The sequence below is a fragment of the Dromiciops gliroides genome, chromosome 2, assembly GCF_019393635.1.
Source record: "Dromiciops gliroides isolate mDroGli1 chromosome 2, mDroGli1.pri, whole genome shotgun sequence".
Classification (NCBI taxonomy): Eukaryota; Metazoa; Chordata; class Mammalia; order Microbiotheria; family Microbiotheriidae; genus Dromiciops; species Dromiciops gliroides.
The window spans coordinates 605,146,973-605,165,082 of record NC_057862.1 but is presented as its reverse complement, the minus strand read 5'-3'; the positions used below and the strand labels follow the sequence as shown (position 1 = coordinate 605,165,082).

General features: G+C 36.5%; 2 protein-coding genes across 2 annotated transcripts in view; one reads left to right on the top strand and one right to left on the bottom strand.

Moving 5' to 3' along the window:
* RHOQ (ras homolog family member Q) overlaps positions 1 to 10,279 on the top strand; it is a 42,820-nt gene extending 32,541 nt beyond the window's left edge. Inside the window, exons 3-5 of the mRNA XM_043990146.1 lie at positions 7,383 to 7,547; positions 8,319 to 8,414; positions 9,278 to 10,279. Of these exons, the coding sequence (XP_043846081.1) occupies positions 7,383 to 7,547; positions 8,319 to 8,414; positions 9,278 to 9,433 (417 nt within the window). The 3' untranslated portion in view covers positions 9,434 to 10,279. The remainder of the gene's footprint in view (positions 1 to 7,382; positions 7,548 to 8,318; positions 8,415 to 9,277) is intronic.
* PIGF (phosphatidylinositol glycan anchor biosynthesis class F) overlaps positions 9,622 to 18,110 on the bottom strand; it is a 35,342-nt gene continuing 26,853 nt past the window's right edge. Inside the window, exon 6 of the mRNA XM_043990148.1 lies at positions 9,622 to 9,964. Coding sequence (XP_043846083.1) covers positions 9,851 to 9,964 — 114 coding nt within the window. The 3' untranslated portion in view covers positions 9,622 to 9,850. The remainder of the gene's footprint in view (positions 9,965 to 18,110) is intronic.

Sequence of the window (18,110 nt, the reverse complement as noted above, 5' to 3'; positions counted from 1 at the left end):
TACCTAGCTGCTGCCCCCAAGAACTGTGATCTTTATGAATGGAGGGAGCACCTACATTCATAGAATTACGGCTCTGTAAAGTATGCAGGGGTCTGCCTCTATGAAAGGATTTCATTCACCTTGATGAATCAAGGATCTTTGAAAGTATTTAAGTAGCCTGAACAATGAATAGATTTTAAAGCCTAGAAACTCAGTAATGTGGCATCAATCTCATTATAATGAGCTGTTTGGCTAACTCTTCCTGAGTTAGATAGAGAGGACAAAAACCTGCATTTGTGGAGGGGAGTCCCCATACTGATGAAATATAATAAATACTTGAAGTATTTTAGTGTGTTTTTCATATGCTCCCTTACCTATCTTAACTTGAAATGAAAGATCACTTATTAGAGCAGATATCCCAGGTCTTTTAATTACTAGTTATTGTACCATAAGCTAGTACTTAAATCAACTAATATTAGGCAAGGTACATTTTATATATAGATATATATGTACACACATATACACATACATATATACCCTTGTGTCTATAATTAATACAAATACTCAAATATATGTGTATCCCTAATTTAAAAATGACTTATCTTGAGGGAGATGCTAACCTTTATAACTCTTTATAACTGACATTTATATAATAACACTTTAAAATTTGTAAAGTGCTTTGCACGTGTAATTCAAAGCAGAGCCAGCATGACTTGCCAGTTTTAGAGCCAACATGTACAACACAGATTTAAGAAGTTAATAGGCAGCAGCAGCTAGGTGGCACAGTGGATAAAGCACCAGCCCTGGATTCAGGAGTACCTGAGTTAAAATGTGGTCTCAGACACTTGAGACTTACTAGCTGTGTGACCCTGGGCAAGTCACTTAACCTCCATTGCCCAGCAAAAAAAAAAAAAAAAAAGAAGTTAATAGGCACCATTGGCAGGGCATGAGAGCAGGGTGAGTACCATTCAGTTCCTTTTGATTCACTGGGGTGTTCATCTGCTTGATCTAAAGAGGTCAGAGTCAGTAATAGTTCACCTCTGTCCAGATTCTGATTGACAGTTATCACCTGAAAGGTCAAAGCCAGAGGTGGTAGGTAAGAATGAAGTTTTTTGGTTTTGTTTTTGTTTTTTTAGTGAGGCAATTGGGGTTAAGTGACTTGCCCAGGGTCACACAGCTAGTAAGTGTTAAGTGTCTGAGGCCGGATTTGAACTCAGGTACTCCTGACTCCAGGGCCAGCACTCTATCCACTGCACCATCTAGCTGCCCCAAGAATGAAGTTTTTGAAGAGTCAGGTTGGGAGTGGGAAGTAAGCAGAGTAACAAGATTTCTAATAACAGAATCGAGGGGCTCCAGAGGATTCTGTCAGTCATCAGTTAAGGCCCATTACTGACTCAGGTAGCAGTAAACCCTACTTTTAGGGTTCTTGGGCTATTCATTAGGCTTTTGCTAGTCAGTTAAGTGGCCAAAGATTCTCTTTACCAATATACAGTCTTGTTGGCAGGACCCAGGCCTGAAGGATAGAGACAGAAGAATAAGATAGTAATTTCTAAACATGCTTTGAAAACATAATTCATTGGAATATTTCAAATAGAAATCTTTTAAAAGAGTACCACTAGGAAAAGAAAATCACTTCAAAGCATTTCTGAAGAGAGGTGCTGTTTCTTTGGCCAGAATTAAGAGGAAGCAGAAATCCTCAGAGCATACTGGCATACTGCTTGAGCCTGTAACTTCAGGTTAGAGAATTCTTCTATTTTATAGATTTTTTTACTGTGGGCATTTTCAATGTTTTGGTTCTTCCTTGGGCTCCTGATATTATTCTAGTTGCCAGCTTTAAATGTATTAGTACCTAAAAATATATGCCAGATTCCTCAATTAGAACTAAAAAATTTTAATTGATGTTTAAAAAAATTTAATAAGAGCATTCAGATTTGACCATGGGCAAATGAGGAAAAGTGACTTGGATAATTGACCGTTCCCAAATTAAGGACAGTGACCACAAATGCACACTTCCTTTATGCTGACAAACTAAAAGTACACAGAGGATGAGACAGATGGGTGCTTACTTACTCCTTAAAAAATTTCTTCCTGAGTTCATTCAAGATGCTCAGAGTTCAAGCAGTTTTATCTCAGAGAATTGCATGCACCATGGATAGATAAGTGAACAAAATGATGCTAACATATAATTAAAGGAAATCAATACTTTAGTTAATCAAGGTAATAGACTGATCCTTATGGTCATAGTCAAACATTGGATCTAAGGTTAGAGGCTGAAAGATTTCATCTTAGCCACAGACTCTATTGATGTATTTTAAGTCAGAGAAATAGCATCTCTTGAAATGTTTTAAAGTAGCTTCCTGGTCTTTTAATAAAATAAAGTTTTTAAAATCCTAAAGATTATGTTCAATATTGTTCATGTGGTTTTTTTTAAAGTGGATTCAAATTATATGAAAATTGATCGTCTAGATTAGTTAAATGGTCATTCTGGAACACACCATCACAATTCACAATGTATGTCATAGTCAAAGGTGCATTGAAGAAAAAGGATTAATTATTTTAATACTATAGATGTGGGCCACATCCGTTTCACAAATCAAGTTTCAGCAGGGCATAGGTTTGTTCTGTTTTAGTATTAAGAGTGCAGAAGAATAAAGTTCCTGGGTTAAGTGGCTATGATAGAAATAAATCAGACAATTGCTCTCTGGAAGAGTAATTTACAATTTAAAAGGGACAGGAAAGACCCAAGAAAACAAAGCAACATGAACACAACTGTATTCCTTTCAGCAAAAGCACAATTTAAAAATACACATGCCTTCTGAAAAGTCTTTTTCAGTTTCAGATCATGATACTACCAATAAAATTAGTCAACTTTTACATATAGGTAGGTAGGTAGCACAGTATGTTGGGCAATGCCACTTGGGAGTAAGGAAGATCTAAGTCCAAATGCAGTTTTAGACACTAAACTGTTATGACCTGGAGCAAGCCACTACCTCAGTTTCCTCCTCTGTAAACTGGGGGTAATAATAGCACCTACTTCCCAAGGAGAATAAGATAAGCTATTTATAAAGGACTTTACAAACCTTAAAAATGCTAGCTATTGGGGGCAGCTAGGTGGTGCAGTGGATAAAGCACTGGCCTTGGATTCAGGAGTAGCTGAGTTCAAATCCCGCCTCAGACACTTGACACTTACTAGCTGTATGACCCTGGGCAAGTCACTTAACCTTCATTGCCCCGCAAAAAATAAATAAATAAATAAATAAATAAATAAATAAATAAATAAATAAATAAATAAAATAAAAATGCTAGCTATTATTATTTTTACTTCACCACTATCTAAACATTTTAATATTCATGACAACATTTACTCTGAGGTATTTGGGGCAGCTGAGCCACAGAGGTTGTGACTTGCCAAAATGGAGAGTGAGGGTGAACTCTAGTCTGTTTTTTCTACCATAAATACATGTATTATGTAACCTTTCCCATTTAATACCTGTTGTGATTAAAGTTTCCTTCTTGGTCCTTCCCCAGCAATGGCGTATTATCACTTTGCTCAAAAGCAACAGATTTGACTACAGTCCTCTCTCTATTTTTAAACTTGAGGATAAAAGAAGAGACAGAGGAATTTGTGTCTCCCCTCTTATCCACTCAGTCGTCAAATACCAGAACAAACTCTTCTGATTACTGATGTGCCCTACAAAAGGAGGCATCTTATTCATCAGCATTTTTATTAAGACAGGCTTCAAAGATTATTTTATCAATAGAATAAGCATGTTAAGTGTTTTTTTAATTGTATCCTAATTCAGTGAAAATTGGTTACCCACAAATGAACAGGTTATCATTCTCATTCCTTGAACATGCCAGATAAATTTAGTGAATATGGATTTGGAAAGCCAATGTAGTACAGTGGAGAGGGCACTGTATTTGGGATCTGAAGAGTGAGTTTGAATCATGACTACTTAATATTTTGATATGACTTAGAAAAAGGTGTAGCTATCATGTTTATCAAATTTGCAAATGGGTCAAAAGAAAAGCAAATTCCTTAGTTGTGAGAGTGTCATAGCTGCACAGCAGCTGATCTGAAAAAGACCGGGGGGGGGGGGGATTGGTATACTTTGGGCTCAGTGGTGTAATCATTGAATCATAGCTTTAGATTGCAAAGAACTTTAGGGGTCTTTTACTTCAGAACCTTCTTTTACAGGTGAGGAAAGCAAGGCACAAATTGAAATGCCTTGACCATGGCTGGCATCTGAACCAAGGTCCTCTGACTCCAAAATTCATTTTCTTTTCACTGATAATACTACCTGAAATAGCAATTGAGGGTGGATGTAAATACGGAAGCATAGTACCAATCATCAATTATATACAAAACCCAGTGTGAGATTAAAATTGGATATTAGATCATAAATCTCCCCTACTTAACCTTTCCCTCAATTTATCTCCCAGACTAGTAAATGGAAGAAGCTTCTGGTTTTCTAGATAGAGCCTTTATTGTATGCTAGTCACAAGGTGATGTTGATTAGAAGGATAGGAAAGTAGAAATACAATACAAATCGTCTTAAGTCTAGGCTTAGTCTATATTTTGTATAAAACTCACCAAAACCCAAGGCCACTTTTGGGGAGAGAGACCGAGTCAAGCGCGTGCTGTTAACCGAGAGCTGGGCCGAGTCAAACTCCAGTCCGCGTCTGTCTGTGCAGTGCAGCCAGGAGACCAGCGGAGCAGGAAAAGCTCCCACTTCCGTTCTCTCCTTGCCTTTTAAGCTCGCACCCCGGAAGTCAGAAGTCGAGTGCTCAGCAGGCAATGCTGTTGGTCTCCTCCCCAAAAGGGTGGTCCTAAAAAAACCCAAAAACTGGCGTCTCTCCATTATCTAACCGACTGTTAAAACTTTTTACCACATTCCCCCCTTTTGTTCCTCAAGAAACAAAATATTTCCTTGATGGAACAGTAAAAAGAATATAATAACTATTGCTAACTAATAATATGTGAACAACAATGTAGAAAAGGAAGAGAGGAAAGTTTTGTCCAGAGGGGCGATTTTTCTTTTTTTGTCCTCATGAACTGACGCTTTGACATTAGTCTTGCAAAGGGAGAGCCTCTGCAGAGAGTACATATTACAGATAGTGTATATTATAACAGAAAGGAGATAGTAAAAAACTAACAAAACATATAAAGTCTCTGAGTTCTCTTGTCTTCTTGAAGTGGTAAGATGTCATCAGGAGGAAACTGGATTCTGGTCTGGAAAACTGGATAAATTGTGATATAAAAGAGAAGAAAATATGGTGGACTGGCCATGTAGCGAAAGCCAGTGAGATGGACTGGTATTGAACACCTAGAAGTTAGGTGGCCCCCTGCGGAGAATTTGTTGGAAGTATGTAGATAAGTTACACAAGATAAGGTAATGGATGGATTGTGATCTATACTAACTGAAAGACTGCCCACACTGGTGAGATGAGGGATCCATTGAGGTATTTAAGTTTCACATACACAAACTCCCCATCTATTTATAGTAAAGAACCCAGAAGATGTGAATGTGTGAATTCCCACTTCCTGCATTTAGACCAGATTCCTAAAGCACAATTATGAGACATCCTAGACAGAGATAACCCTTCTTTTCCACTGTGATTTGTATATGTTGGGTGAGGGATAGCAAAGTCATCCAGACACAAAACTTTAAGAAACCAATTATTAGTTGAATTTTTACCAAATTTATGAGACATTCATTTTGTCAACTATCAGATTGTAAAGGTGAAGGTTAAATTTTCTGTGATGGAAACAGATTTTTAAAAAAATGTTTCATTCAGTTTAAAAAAAATTTTTAAACTCTTTTTTTTTGGGGGGGGGGGGGTAAGGCAATTTGGGTTAAGTGACTTGCCCAGGGTCACACAGCTAGTAAGTGTCAAGTGTCTGAGGCTGGATTTGAACTCAGGTCCTCCTGAATCCAGGGCCAGTGCTTTATCTACTGCACCACCTAGCTGCCCCTTCTCATAAGTTTAAAAAAAAAAAAGTTGCAACAAACCAACAATTGTGACTGACAATATGTGCAAAAAATTTTGTAAGGTAAAACTTCCTAACAATTAGAGCTATACAAAAATATAACTGGCTGCCAAGGAAGGAAATAGGTTCCTCTCACTACAAGTCTTTAATTCAAAGCTGGATGGCCATTTCTTAGGTATGTGGTAGAGGATTATTTTTCAGGTATTGGCTGGACTAGATGATCAGTAAGGCCCCTTTCTACTCTGAGGTTCTAGGATACATGTGTGACCTTGGGAAAGACACTTAAGCTTTCAAAATCCCAATTTACTTATTTAGAGACAGCAAGGTGGTTGAGTGAATAGTGTTGGGCCCAGAGGCAGGAAGACCTGAGTTCTAATTCTGTTTCATCATTTACTGGCTACATGACCACATGAAAGTCATTTAACCTTTCTCAGCCTCGGTTTCTCCATAAAATGGGGTTAATGATAGCTCCTACTTCACAGGATTGCTGTGAGGATCACATGAGATAAGGCTCTATATAAATGCTAGTTGTCATTATTATTACTTGTAAAATAAATATAATAATAGCTGTACCACCTACAACTAAGAGTTGTGGGGATCAAATTAGAGAATATGAGTAACTTACATTATAAACTGTAAACTAACATACAAGTTTTTATCATTGTATGTCTGAAGTAGAGTGGATTCAAGCTAGTATGATCAAAATATGTGAAGAGAAGCTGGAGTTAGGAAATCCAAGGCTTTGAGTTTAAAAAGTAATGGCTTGGGGCAGCTAGGTAGCGCAGTGGATAGAGCACCGGCCCTGGAGTCAGGAGTACCTGAGTTCAAATCCAGCCTCAGACACTTAACACTTACTAGCTGTGTGACCCTGGGCAAGTCACTTAACCCCAATTGCCTCACTAAAAAAAAAAAAAAAGTAATGGCTTTTAGTAACCATTATTCTCCATGTTGTTCGTTAATGGTGTCATTATAGTTTCTCTTCTATTGACCTCTGCCCCAATGTTTAACTACAATAAAGTAAAAATATTTTAATCAAAAAGCAGCTAGGTGGTACACTGGATAGAGTGCTGGGCCTAGAGTCAATAAGAACTGAGTTCAATTCTAGCCTCAGAACACATATTGGCTGTGTGACCCTGGACAAGTCACTTAACCCTGTTTCCCTCAGTTTCCTCCTCTGTAAAATGAACTGGAGAAGGAAATGGCAAACCACTATGGTATCTTTGCCAAGAAAACCCCAAATGGGGACACAAATAGTTACACGTGACTGAAAACAACTAAAGCACCTTTGAAATCAACATGAAAAACGGGGAATTAAAGTGTTTTAAAGTAGCCATTTGTACACATTCCATTTGTCTGCTGCTCGTGAATATTTTACTTTAAAATGCAACAGAGTTTTTTCCTCTTTCCCCAGGAAGACTATGATCGCCTGAGACCTTTATCTTATCCTATGACTGACGTCTTCCTTATATGTTTTTCTGTCGTAAACCCAGCCTCCTTTCAAAACGTGAAGGAGGAGTGGGTACCAGAATTAAAGGAATATGCACCGAATGTACCCTTCTTATTAATTGGAACCCAGGTATGTCTGATAACTGGTCTCTTCCCTTTCTACTCTGTTGTAGCTCTCCTTTTACCCTGAGTAATCATCTGACAGAGGTATGAGTATATTGCTTGCTCAGAAACCAATGACATCCCACTGCCTCGCTTTAAAAAGATCTAGCCTCATTTCCTACTGCCCCAAAGCCAAACTAGACCAGTCAGGGTCCTCGATATACCAGTCCCACATTTTTACATCAACCTGCTGAAAGGCCCAATCATGACCTTTGATTTCTCCACTAGAAATAATTCCCTTTATGCTCCCCCAGAACTCTGTACCTTTCTTAAAAGAAAGTATTTTTTGTATTCTGCCTTCAAACACAGTATTATATGCATGTGTTATATATAGTCATAAATAACTAAAAATAATTTTATGTCCCCTCTTAAATTGTAAGCTTAAATACAAGAAAAGCATCTTATCTTGTATCCCCTTGGTGCCTAATACCTAAGAAAACATGTTTGAACTCAGAAAAAAAGATTCCCATTTAGCTGCTGTAGTTGGTTGGGGGTATAGTCTGGGTCATTCAGGTGGCTTCAAGGGTCATCAAGTAATCCAGATTGTTTCTCCTGTGGATTAGGACTAAATTCTATATTCAGTTTGGAGAAAATAATGCTCGAAGAAGCAACTACTTAATAGTTTGAAAAAAATAAACCTCATTCTTTTTTTTTCTAATTTCTTTAGGAATGTGGGACTAAATATTTTATTTAATCTTGAAAAGACTTGTAATTTTGGTACCTTACTGATTTTTCTTAGATTGATCTTCGAGATGACCCCAAAACTTTAGCAAGACTGAATGATATGAAAGAAAAACCTGTATGTGTGGAACAAGGACAAAAACTAGCAAAAGAGGTAAATGAATCACTCTTAGTTATCCTTTTTAAGATAAACCTATTCTTATTAAGATGCATAAGGTAAAAATAATGTCAAGAGATGGACCCATGAATACCTGCCAGTACTTTCTTCTAAAAAGTAAACTTTTAAGAACTCAGAAATATGAGCAGATGAGTCAGAGGAAATTAAAATGCTTAAAGTTTTTTTTGGTTACTAGTTAGACTAATGATGAATAACCATTTAAAGGTGAAAGAAACTTAGTACATGCATCAGGTTACTGGAGCAGCTGCAAGATTTCAGTAACTTTTCAAACAAAATTATCAATCTTGAAGCTTGGTTTAAAAGTAACTTTAATTCATTATTTTTCTCAACTTCTTGTAGAATTAATCATGATAGCAATAAACATCAGTCACTTGAGGAAATAATAGTGGCAGGGGCAGCTAGATGGCGCAGTGGATAGAGCACCGGCCCTGGAGTCAGGAGTACCTGAGTTCAAATCCAGCCTCAGACACTTAACACTTAACACTTACTAGCTGTGTGACCCTGGGCAGGTCACTTAACCCCAATTGCCTCACCAAAAAAAAAAAAAAAGAAAAAGAAATAATAGTGGCACATATAAGACTTTTCTTTTAGAATTCTTAGTAGCCTCTAGATTAAACCTAAGAGAAAACTGAGCAATTTGGTTCTGAAACTTATATTGTTCCTTGTAATAGTCATCTAGAAATTAAATGTAAATAAAGTATCTTTCAAATATCAAAAAATTCTTATCAGAAGACAGGAATGAAACATTTTAGAGTATTTTTTTTTCCAAGCAAAAAACCCTTAATAATTTCCTTTGGAAAACTGAAAAATGCATAATTATTGACCTTTTCTCCCCACAGATAGGAGCATGCTGCTATGTGGAGTGCTCAGCTTTAACACAGAAGGGCCTGAAGACAGTTTTTGATGAAGCTATCATAGCCATTTTAACTCCAAAGAAACACACAGTGAAAAAAAGAATAGGATCCAGATGCATTAACTGTTGTTTGATCACGTGAGACAGGGCCGCACTGGCCAGGAATACTATGTATCTCTCTCTCATTATAGGAAACGGTACAGATAGACCTCTTGCCGGTAAAGTTTAGAAGCTGAGGTCAAGAAAGTAACTGCCTTCAGAAATCTGTGAAGTTCATTAAGAATGGCCATCCAGAGGCCAGGAAGCAGTCAACAGCATCTGAAGCCACAATCTGTTACAAATACTTTATTTCAGCTAGAAGGTACAATCTCTCAGGGGTTTCATAGTTTAAAAAGCTACAACCACACCATGTTGCAACTGCATAAAAAATGCTGTAAATGGAATTGCTTGGCTCTGTAGTAGTACTTCAGAAGGTTTGAATCTTCTGCTTTGACCACATAAATTTCTGCACAGTCTTTATGGAATCTGCACAAAGAAACGCCTTCTCTTTTTGCTCCACTTATCTGCTCTTGTATGTGAGCTGCTTCCTGTTCCTGTAAATCCATACAGGGGAAATGAGAAGACCAGCCACGTACCCAAAGGTGGCTCCCAGCGTACAGGAGATGGGCCAGACCTAAGGAGAGAGTGTGGGAGACAAGAGGGGAAATGTTTTATCTTGTACTTGAGCACAAGTTCTGTGTAATCTAAACATTTCTATTTTAAAGCTTAACGTGCTTTCCTAATGAATGCCAAAACTGTAATAAGAGTATACCTGCATTTATCATGAACACTAAATGCTGTACAGTTTTTAGTTAATGTGCAATTAAGATGTATCGGGACTTCTGCCAACTGTAGATTTAGTTTGATGCTCCCAAAACTTGCATGAGAAACATGCTAAAACTTAAGTTTTGGGTCAAGCTTATTAAATATCTTCCCACTTTGCTGTATATCTTGGGCTCAATTCAGATCTTTTATAAAAAAAAAAAATTCTTGCCCTGTTGCTGTGGATGTGCACACTGGATGAATAAGGAGGAATATGTGGTCACCAAACACAGAAAAATCTTTGAACTGTATGAAATAGGGGGAGAGATCTAGAAATCCAAACAGTTATCACAGAGCAGCTTCTAGCAAAATGAGCCCTTCTGGGACCCCTCCCCACCAAAAGAGCCAAGACTGAATGGCCTATAGGCTTCATGTCAGACTTGGTAATAGGGTAATAAATACACAGAGGTACGATGGACTTAGGGATCCTCTAGACCTTGTTTGTTTCGTGGACCCTTTCTCAGAATCTTTTTATGTGCATAAAACACAAAGGATCACACAGAAACTGAAATATAGTTATCAAAGCATAAGGTTAAGAACCTTTGATTCTAGACCAACCCCCTCCCTCATTTTCATGGATGGGAACACTTAGGGTTCACAGAGGTGAAGGGACTTGCCCAACATTACAAAGGCAGTAAGTAGGAGAACCAGAATTTGAAACCAGATCTCGACTTCCAGCTCCTGTACTCTTAGCATTAGTCTTTTAATCAGTTCCTTGAGCCTTACAATGACAGGAATAAGGAATATTGGTTTTATTTGCCTATTGGATGATAGAATTTCAGAGTTGAAAGAGACTTGAGGTCACCAGTCAAAACCATGGGTGAAAAATGATCCTCTCCACAATATACCCTATAAGTACCCTCTGGCTTTTGTTGAAAGAGCTCAAGTAAGAGGGGGAATCAACTGTGTTCCAAAATATTGTATTTCCCCCTTTTAGTTTTTTCTTTACATCAAGCCTAAATTTTCTTCTCTTCAACTTCAGCCCTAATTTGTGGTACCCAGAACTGAAGATTCTATTCCACATATGGTTTGATTTGCTTTCAGACAAACTTCTGCCATAACCACATTCCCATATTGGCCTTAGAAAAATGATTTTTTGAATACAAGTGAGTCTTTACATGTATCCCTATTAAATTTCGTCTTGGATTTGACCCAATTTTCTACACCATCAAGATCTTTTGAATCCTATCATCTAGTGTATCAGCTATCCCTTACAACTGAATCATCTGCATATTTAAAAAGCACACCACCCATGCCTCTGTCCATGATAAAAACACCAAACAGCACAAGACCAAGCACAGACCTCCAGGACACTCCACTGTAGTCCTCCTAAGCTGACACCAAACCATTAAAAATGACTCGTTCAACTCATTCCAAATCCACCAGCTAGCTTATGTTTTTTCCATTTCCTCCCACAAGAATAGCATGAAATTTCATCAAATACTTTAGTAGAGTAGATCTCATTTGCCCTCGTCTACAGCTGTAGCAATCACGTCCAAAAATGAAACGCAGTAAGTCTGGTATGTCTTGTTCACATGGATCTTTCATCACCAAGTTTCTTTTTCTACAAGGTCACTACTTTCTGGGCTTTTCCCAGGAACTGACATCTGCTCATAACTGACGGAGACCATTTTCTTCACAATTTTAAAAAATAAGGACATGGGTCCTTCTCCAATTCTGTAGTACTTCTCCCACTTTCTTGGTATAGATTGTACAATACTGAGAAAAAGAATTGGTTGGACTTTTTGGTTTTATTTTAAATGTATTCATCTGTATGTATTTTAGTATACTGGAACCTCTGGTCCTTGAAGTGTGTACCATGGTACTACTTTAAGATAATACTTAGTTTTCATAGCACAGCCCTCTTGGTAAAGGAACCTCTTTGCTAGAGGTCCATGACAGACTGGCCTAGTACTGAATAACAACACTCTTATGGAATCATCTGAATAAGGCTCAATTATACAAAGGGTAGTCAGTAATTAAGGCAAATTTTCGTTTTTATCAAGTATTTATTAAATATATACACTACATACCCTCATTGCTCTGTCTAAATATAGAATACATCCTCAAATCACATTATTGACAGCACCTCTTATATAATCGGGTAAATTAAACCCAACCACCACCATCTTTTTTACTTGACTGTAAAATGTTAACCATCCCTTTCCATATTTCAGAGTCAAGATAACATATTTGATTCAAGTGGCTAAGAGTGTTGTAGAACATCTAGTTTTATAGTCCAAATCATGAATTCTATCATATTGAGTCTGATTTCTATAAGGTTCTAGGCATAAGCTGGTTAGTTACCACAACTAAATTCCCTATTTCTGGGTAATGGAGCACTAGATTGTTCCCACTTGAGAAATATTTCAGTACTTAAATGTGCTGTCAGTCATTCTATTAATAATACAATGGCTCACTGTATGTTAAATCTATAGGAAATGGTTTTCTTTTTCATACAAAGGCTTCTGCAGAATAATAAATATTTCTATTATGCTTCTCAGTTTATAAAGTGTTTTCCTTACAACAAGCCTGTGAAGCAAAGTGTATAACCCCATTTTACAGATGAGGAAAACAATGCTCAGATGGGTTAAGTGATTCCTAAAATAAGGTCATACCTCTCAACATTCACACAAGTAGAAGTTACGAGAGCTGGAACTCAAAACCAGGTGTATATACCAAGTCCAGTGATCTTTTCATTACACCACTTTACAGGATTATTTTACCAGTAAAAAACAAAAGTTATTTTTGTATCATCTAAGTTGTTCTTGCAATTAGTTGGAGAAATAATGACGTTGTAGTCAGAAGGCCCCAGTCTGAATTTTGGCTATTTCCACATGTTTAACCTGGGTGACCTTAGGCAAATCCCTCAGCCTCTCTGGGCACTAATTTCCTCACCTGTGAAGTGAAGGAGATTGAGGAGATGATCTCTATGGTCTAGCTCTAAACTCTTAGGAACCTATCATCTAGAACACGAATAGTAATCACTTACTATTTTCAATTAGGTTTGGTGGATTGTTACTTTTAGACCATGAACAGATTTTCTTAATAGTCTGAATTGAATCTTCAGAATTCTAGCTGAGCTTACTCAGAATTTCCAAACTACACTTCAAAGCTTGGAATTTCTATGTAGATGAGTCTCAATTGGTTCATGAATCCCTGAGGTAGTCAAATTATTTGAATTTGCACTGCATAGCTCCATTGGGCTAATAAAACCAATTGCCATATTTTACATAAACAGTGCAAATTCAAATAACATGCGACCTTCCCAGTCTAGGGAGGCAGGAGACCTGAGTTCTAGTTACAGCTCTGTCATTATTTTATGCAAGTCACCTCACCTCTCTAGGGCTTATTTTTCTCATTTGTAAAATGAGCTCCTTCCAACTCTAAAATCCTAAAGATTTTAATGCTACTTTGGTTGCAATAAGCATTTTTAAGACCATCAGGCTTTCATCTTCACATTCCAAAGATAAACTATTCATTATTGGTCTTTAGAGCTTTAGCAAAGATGATAATGTCATCTGTGATTCTGAGGTGCCTTAGGTTGTACTCTTTTGACCTTGATGAGTTTGGGATGATTTGTCCCCTATTCAAAGCTTTTAAAATGAGCATTTTCTTATGAAAAATCCTAGTTACTGCTACTTTAACTCAACCAAAGATTTGTTTTTTTGTTAATATTAGGTCACTGGAAATGGCCTTTCAGTAAAATTCCAATGCTTAAGGATTTAAAAAAAAAAACCAATGAAGGCAGTTCCTTGGAAATAAAATAAAACCATATTGCAGTAATATAAGCTAACCTGGAAGACCAGTCTGAAATTACATTTTCAAAGGAATTAAGTTTGATTACACAAATGCAGGAAGTAAATCCAAATAATTTAAATTGTTCTTTTATTGCTTAATACAAGTCCTGTTTTAATGAATAATAAACTTATAATTAGTATTTTTGCATAAAATGTGGTGAAATCCTTAAAAATATTTTTTTCTCTCTGAAATGGTCATATTCTCTGCTTAGTGCATTACCTTTTACAGCAAAGTGAACCTCAGCCCAGACTAGGTGAAACTTTCAAAAATCCCAGATTAGCAGTGCCTGAATGAAGCTTTATGTATTTTAGTAACCTTTGTTTCAAAATAGTGCTTCTATGTGCAGTACCATTATTAAATTTAGATACAAAATAACAGTTCTGGTTTTTTCTAAGTGATTTTTTGGGGTCCCATATTAACTCCTGATGACAAATAAAATGAACATTCAGAATTTAGTATGTATGTAAAGCTTCAAACTTCTTATCCTGTATTTAAAACTAAACAATAGCTTTTTTCTGTTAAGGAGAACTTGTAATTAATTTGTATTGGTTTTATTTCTTCCCTTTAATTCCACTTTTCCTTTTATCTACTGTATATGGTCAAACAAGTCCAAACTATTTGTAGTCAACAAGTTCAGACCACTTGTAGTCTATTAAAATCCAAAAGTATTTTTAAAGGCTTGGTGGATCTTTCTTTTAGCTGTCCAGATAAACTCCAACTTGGATAAATGAATCCACTCTCCTTAAATCCCTATCTAATTTCAAACCTATGCTCCAGGGCTGACATTTGTATAACTTTCATTGTATTATCTAGAAATAGTTGAAATTTTTTCATACTTGTGGTCAAATAACCAAAACACAATTGGGGGGCGGGGGGCGGGGCAATGAGAGTTAAGTGACTTGCCCAGGGTCACACAGCTAATAAGTGTCAAGTGTCTGAAGCCACATTTGAACTCAGGTCCTCCTGAATCCAGAGCTGGTGCTTTATCCACTACGCCACCTATCTGCCCCCCTTCCCCCAAAAAACTTTTTAAATGACTTGTTTAACACACTATGAATTGTGGTTCCGAACTAATGCTTTTCAAAATTATTTTACATAGATCTAGAAAAATATTGTTGCTTTTTTGCCACCAGCAATTAAAGCTATCCCCTAATATAGAGGAAAGAAAATACCTAACTTCTGGTACATATCCTAAAGCCATCCCAGACCAGGTTATACATTATGACTGCTTAGTCTTATTTCACCTTCCTGAAAGAGGCCACATTCCAACTTAACAGGTTACTTTTTTTCTGTTACATTATGATTTTATTAAATTGAATAGTGTTTGAAATAATTGATCCAGGACTAAGGTATGGGGATATGTCTATTAAGCCAGACTTCATCATAAATCATTTAGATTTGTATTAGAATTTAAACTAAAACAAGGAACAGTAAAAGGCAGTCAGTTTGAAGCAAAGGGGATCAGTGGCAAAAGCAACATTGCCATAAGCCCCAGCCTTTTTTGAAAGGTTGCTATTACTGGCCACCTCCCACTCAAGATTGCTATGAATGTTCTCCATTAAAAACTAAAAAATGCCAATACAATATGATGAATAGCATTTTTTCTTCAAATTTCACTTCTACTTAATCACTTATTTCTGTAGTTTTCATACCAATGATGATATCTTATACACAAAGGGTACCTTCTCTTTCTTAATCTTAAAAAGAATCTCAATTTAATATGATATACTCAACAAGCATTATTTGCCTATCTATCATGTGCTAGGCCCAGATGACACAAAGACAAAAGTCAAACAACTGTTGCCCTCAGTAAGCTTATATTTGATCAGAAGAAACATACAAAGAGACAGAAGTATACAAACTAGATACAAAATAAATATAGGGTAATTGGTGAGTGAAGGAGAAGAAGGTACTACAAGAAAAAAGTTTTTATGTCTTTTTGCTTGAAAGGCACAATGGAATAATGCAAAGGGATGAATTTGGAGCCAGTTTGGTGGAAAGAAGATTTGAAGTTAGGACCCTGATTCAAATCCTAGCTCTGCTACTTACTATCTGCATAGGCACTGTTTCCTCATCTATGAAATAAAGGGGGTTGGAATAGATTATTTCCAAGGTCCTTTTCTATGCTAAAAGTTCCTTTATAGAAGGAACAGTTTAGCTCTCTCTTGCTACAACTGCCCCCCAGATAAGAGATGAGTAATCAATTAACAAGCATTTATTAAGAGACTACAACCTGCCAAGCATTGTGCTGGGAGTGCTAGGAGTAACAACACAAATACAAAAAGAGGACCTAGGTGGGCCAAGTAGTCTCTAAAGCAGAAGAGTGAAATAAAGTACTGCCTAAAGACATGTCCAAATGGGTTGCTAAAACAATTTTTTAAAAGATTATGTATATACATATATATTATACATATATACACACATATTTAAATAAGTATTTATATATGTTTATAGTTTCTATCAGTTTTTTTCTTAGTTGTAACATTCACCTTTCATATCATCCCCCCTCCATTTTTGCTTTGTTGTATTTTTTCTTTTTGGTGTCTTTTATCTCATAGAAATGTCTTATAGATGTGTCACATCAAGAAATGCAGTAAAGGGTAACAGAAGACTATATAAATTTCCTTGAGCACAGAAATGGGGAAGGGAAAGGGAATAAGTACTTATTATAGCACCTTCTATGTGTCAATCACTGTTCTAAGCACTTTAGAGATATTTCATTTGATCCTCACAAGAACTTTTCGAGGTAGGTGCTGTTATCTCCACTTTAAAGTTGAGGAAATTGAGGCAAACAGATTAAGTGAACTGCCCAGGATCACACAGCTAGTCAGTATGTGAGGCTGGATTCAAACTCAGGTATCTATTCCTGACTCCAGGCACATATGCTCCACCTAGCTGCTTTTAAACAACAGAGGAGATAAGTTTCAGCAAATCCACGAGAATAATTGATTTCCTTGTTTAAAAGATCTTACTAGTTGTACCTGAAATACTCAGCTTTTATAGAGGTGTTTAGTAAATGATTAATTTAACAGAATTCAATATTTAGCTGAGATTTTAAATTTGTTAGATTAAATGGAGACACAATTTCATCTTAAAAAAAATGGCGTAGTGGATAAAGCATCGGCCCTGGATTCAGGAGGACCCGAGTTCAAATCCGGATCAGACACAAAACACTTACTAGCTATGTGACCCTGGGCAAGTCACTTAACCCTCATTGCCCTACTAAAAAAAAAAAAAAGATTAAAAAAAATCACCAAATAAAAGGCACATCTATTCAATCAAGTGGAAAACAAAATAATGCTACAGGTCAAGGTACTGAATTTTAGAAGAAATGTTAAAATCCAGTATTAGATTTTAGTACAAAATCCAGCAAAACTTTAAGCATAAAATCCATCAATTTTTAAAACTGCTATTCGGGGGCAGCTAGGTGGCGCAGTGGATAAAGCACCGGCCCTGGATTCAGGAGTACCCGAGTTCAAATCCGACCTCAGACATTTGACACTTACTAGCTGTGTGACCCTGGGCAAGTCACTTAACCCTCATTGCCCTGCAAAAACAAAACAAAGCAAAACAAAAAAACAAACCCCCAAACCCAACAAAAAAAGCCCCTGCTATTCAAAGGCACCACTACAAAAAATTAGTTAACCACACTATGTGAAATTATAAAAAAACTTGGTCTATTCTAGGAATATATAGCCTTTCCCCCATGTTTTACTATTTTAAAAAAGATAAATCATATTATTTTTCTTCATTACAATAAAAAATCACTTGTGTTTTCTTAAAAATAAACAACTCATCAAAACTCAAAAGAATATTATCTTGGTTCTCAAAAGTATCTAGCCTACGTCAACCTGCAATAATGATTTTTTCTCTCATAAACAAAACTATTTAAGAATCTAACCATAAGAGAAAATCTAATTAGAGATCTCTATCTCTAGAGAAATAGATGTGGTATATTTTAATTTTAAATGAAAGAATTATACTTAAAATGAAAGTATGTTATAATCCCAGTCTACAAATATGTGTAAGTATGTTTAGGTCTCTCTCCACGACAATCGAGATCAGAATGAGAATAAAATGAATAAGCAGCTGCCAAAGCAACCTATTTTAAGATGCCCGTGACATAGAAAACACCTGAAGGGTTGTCCTTTTGCCCT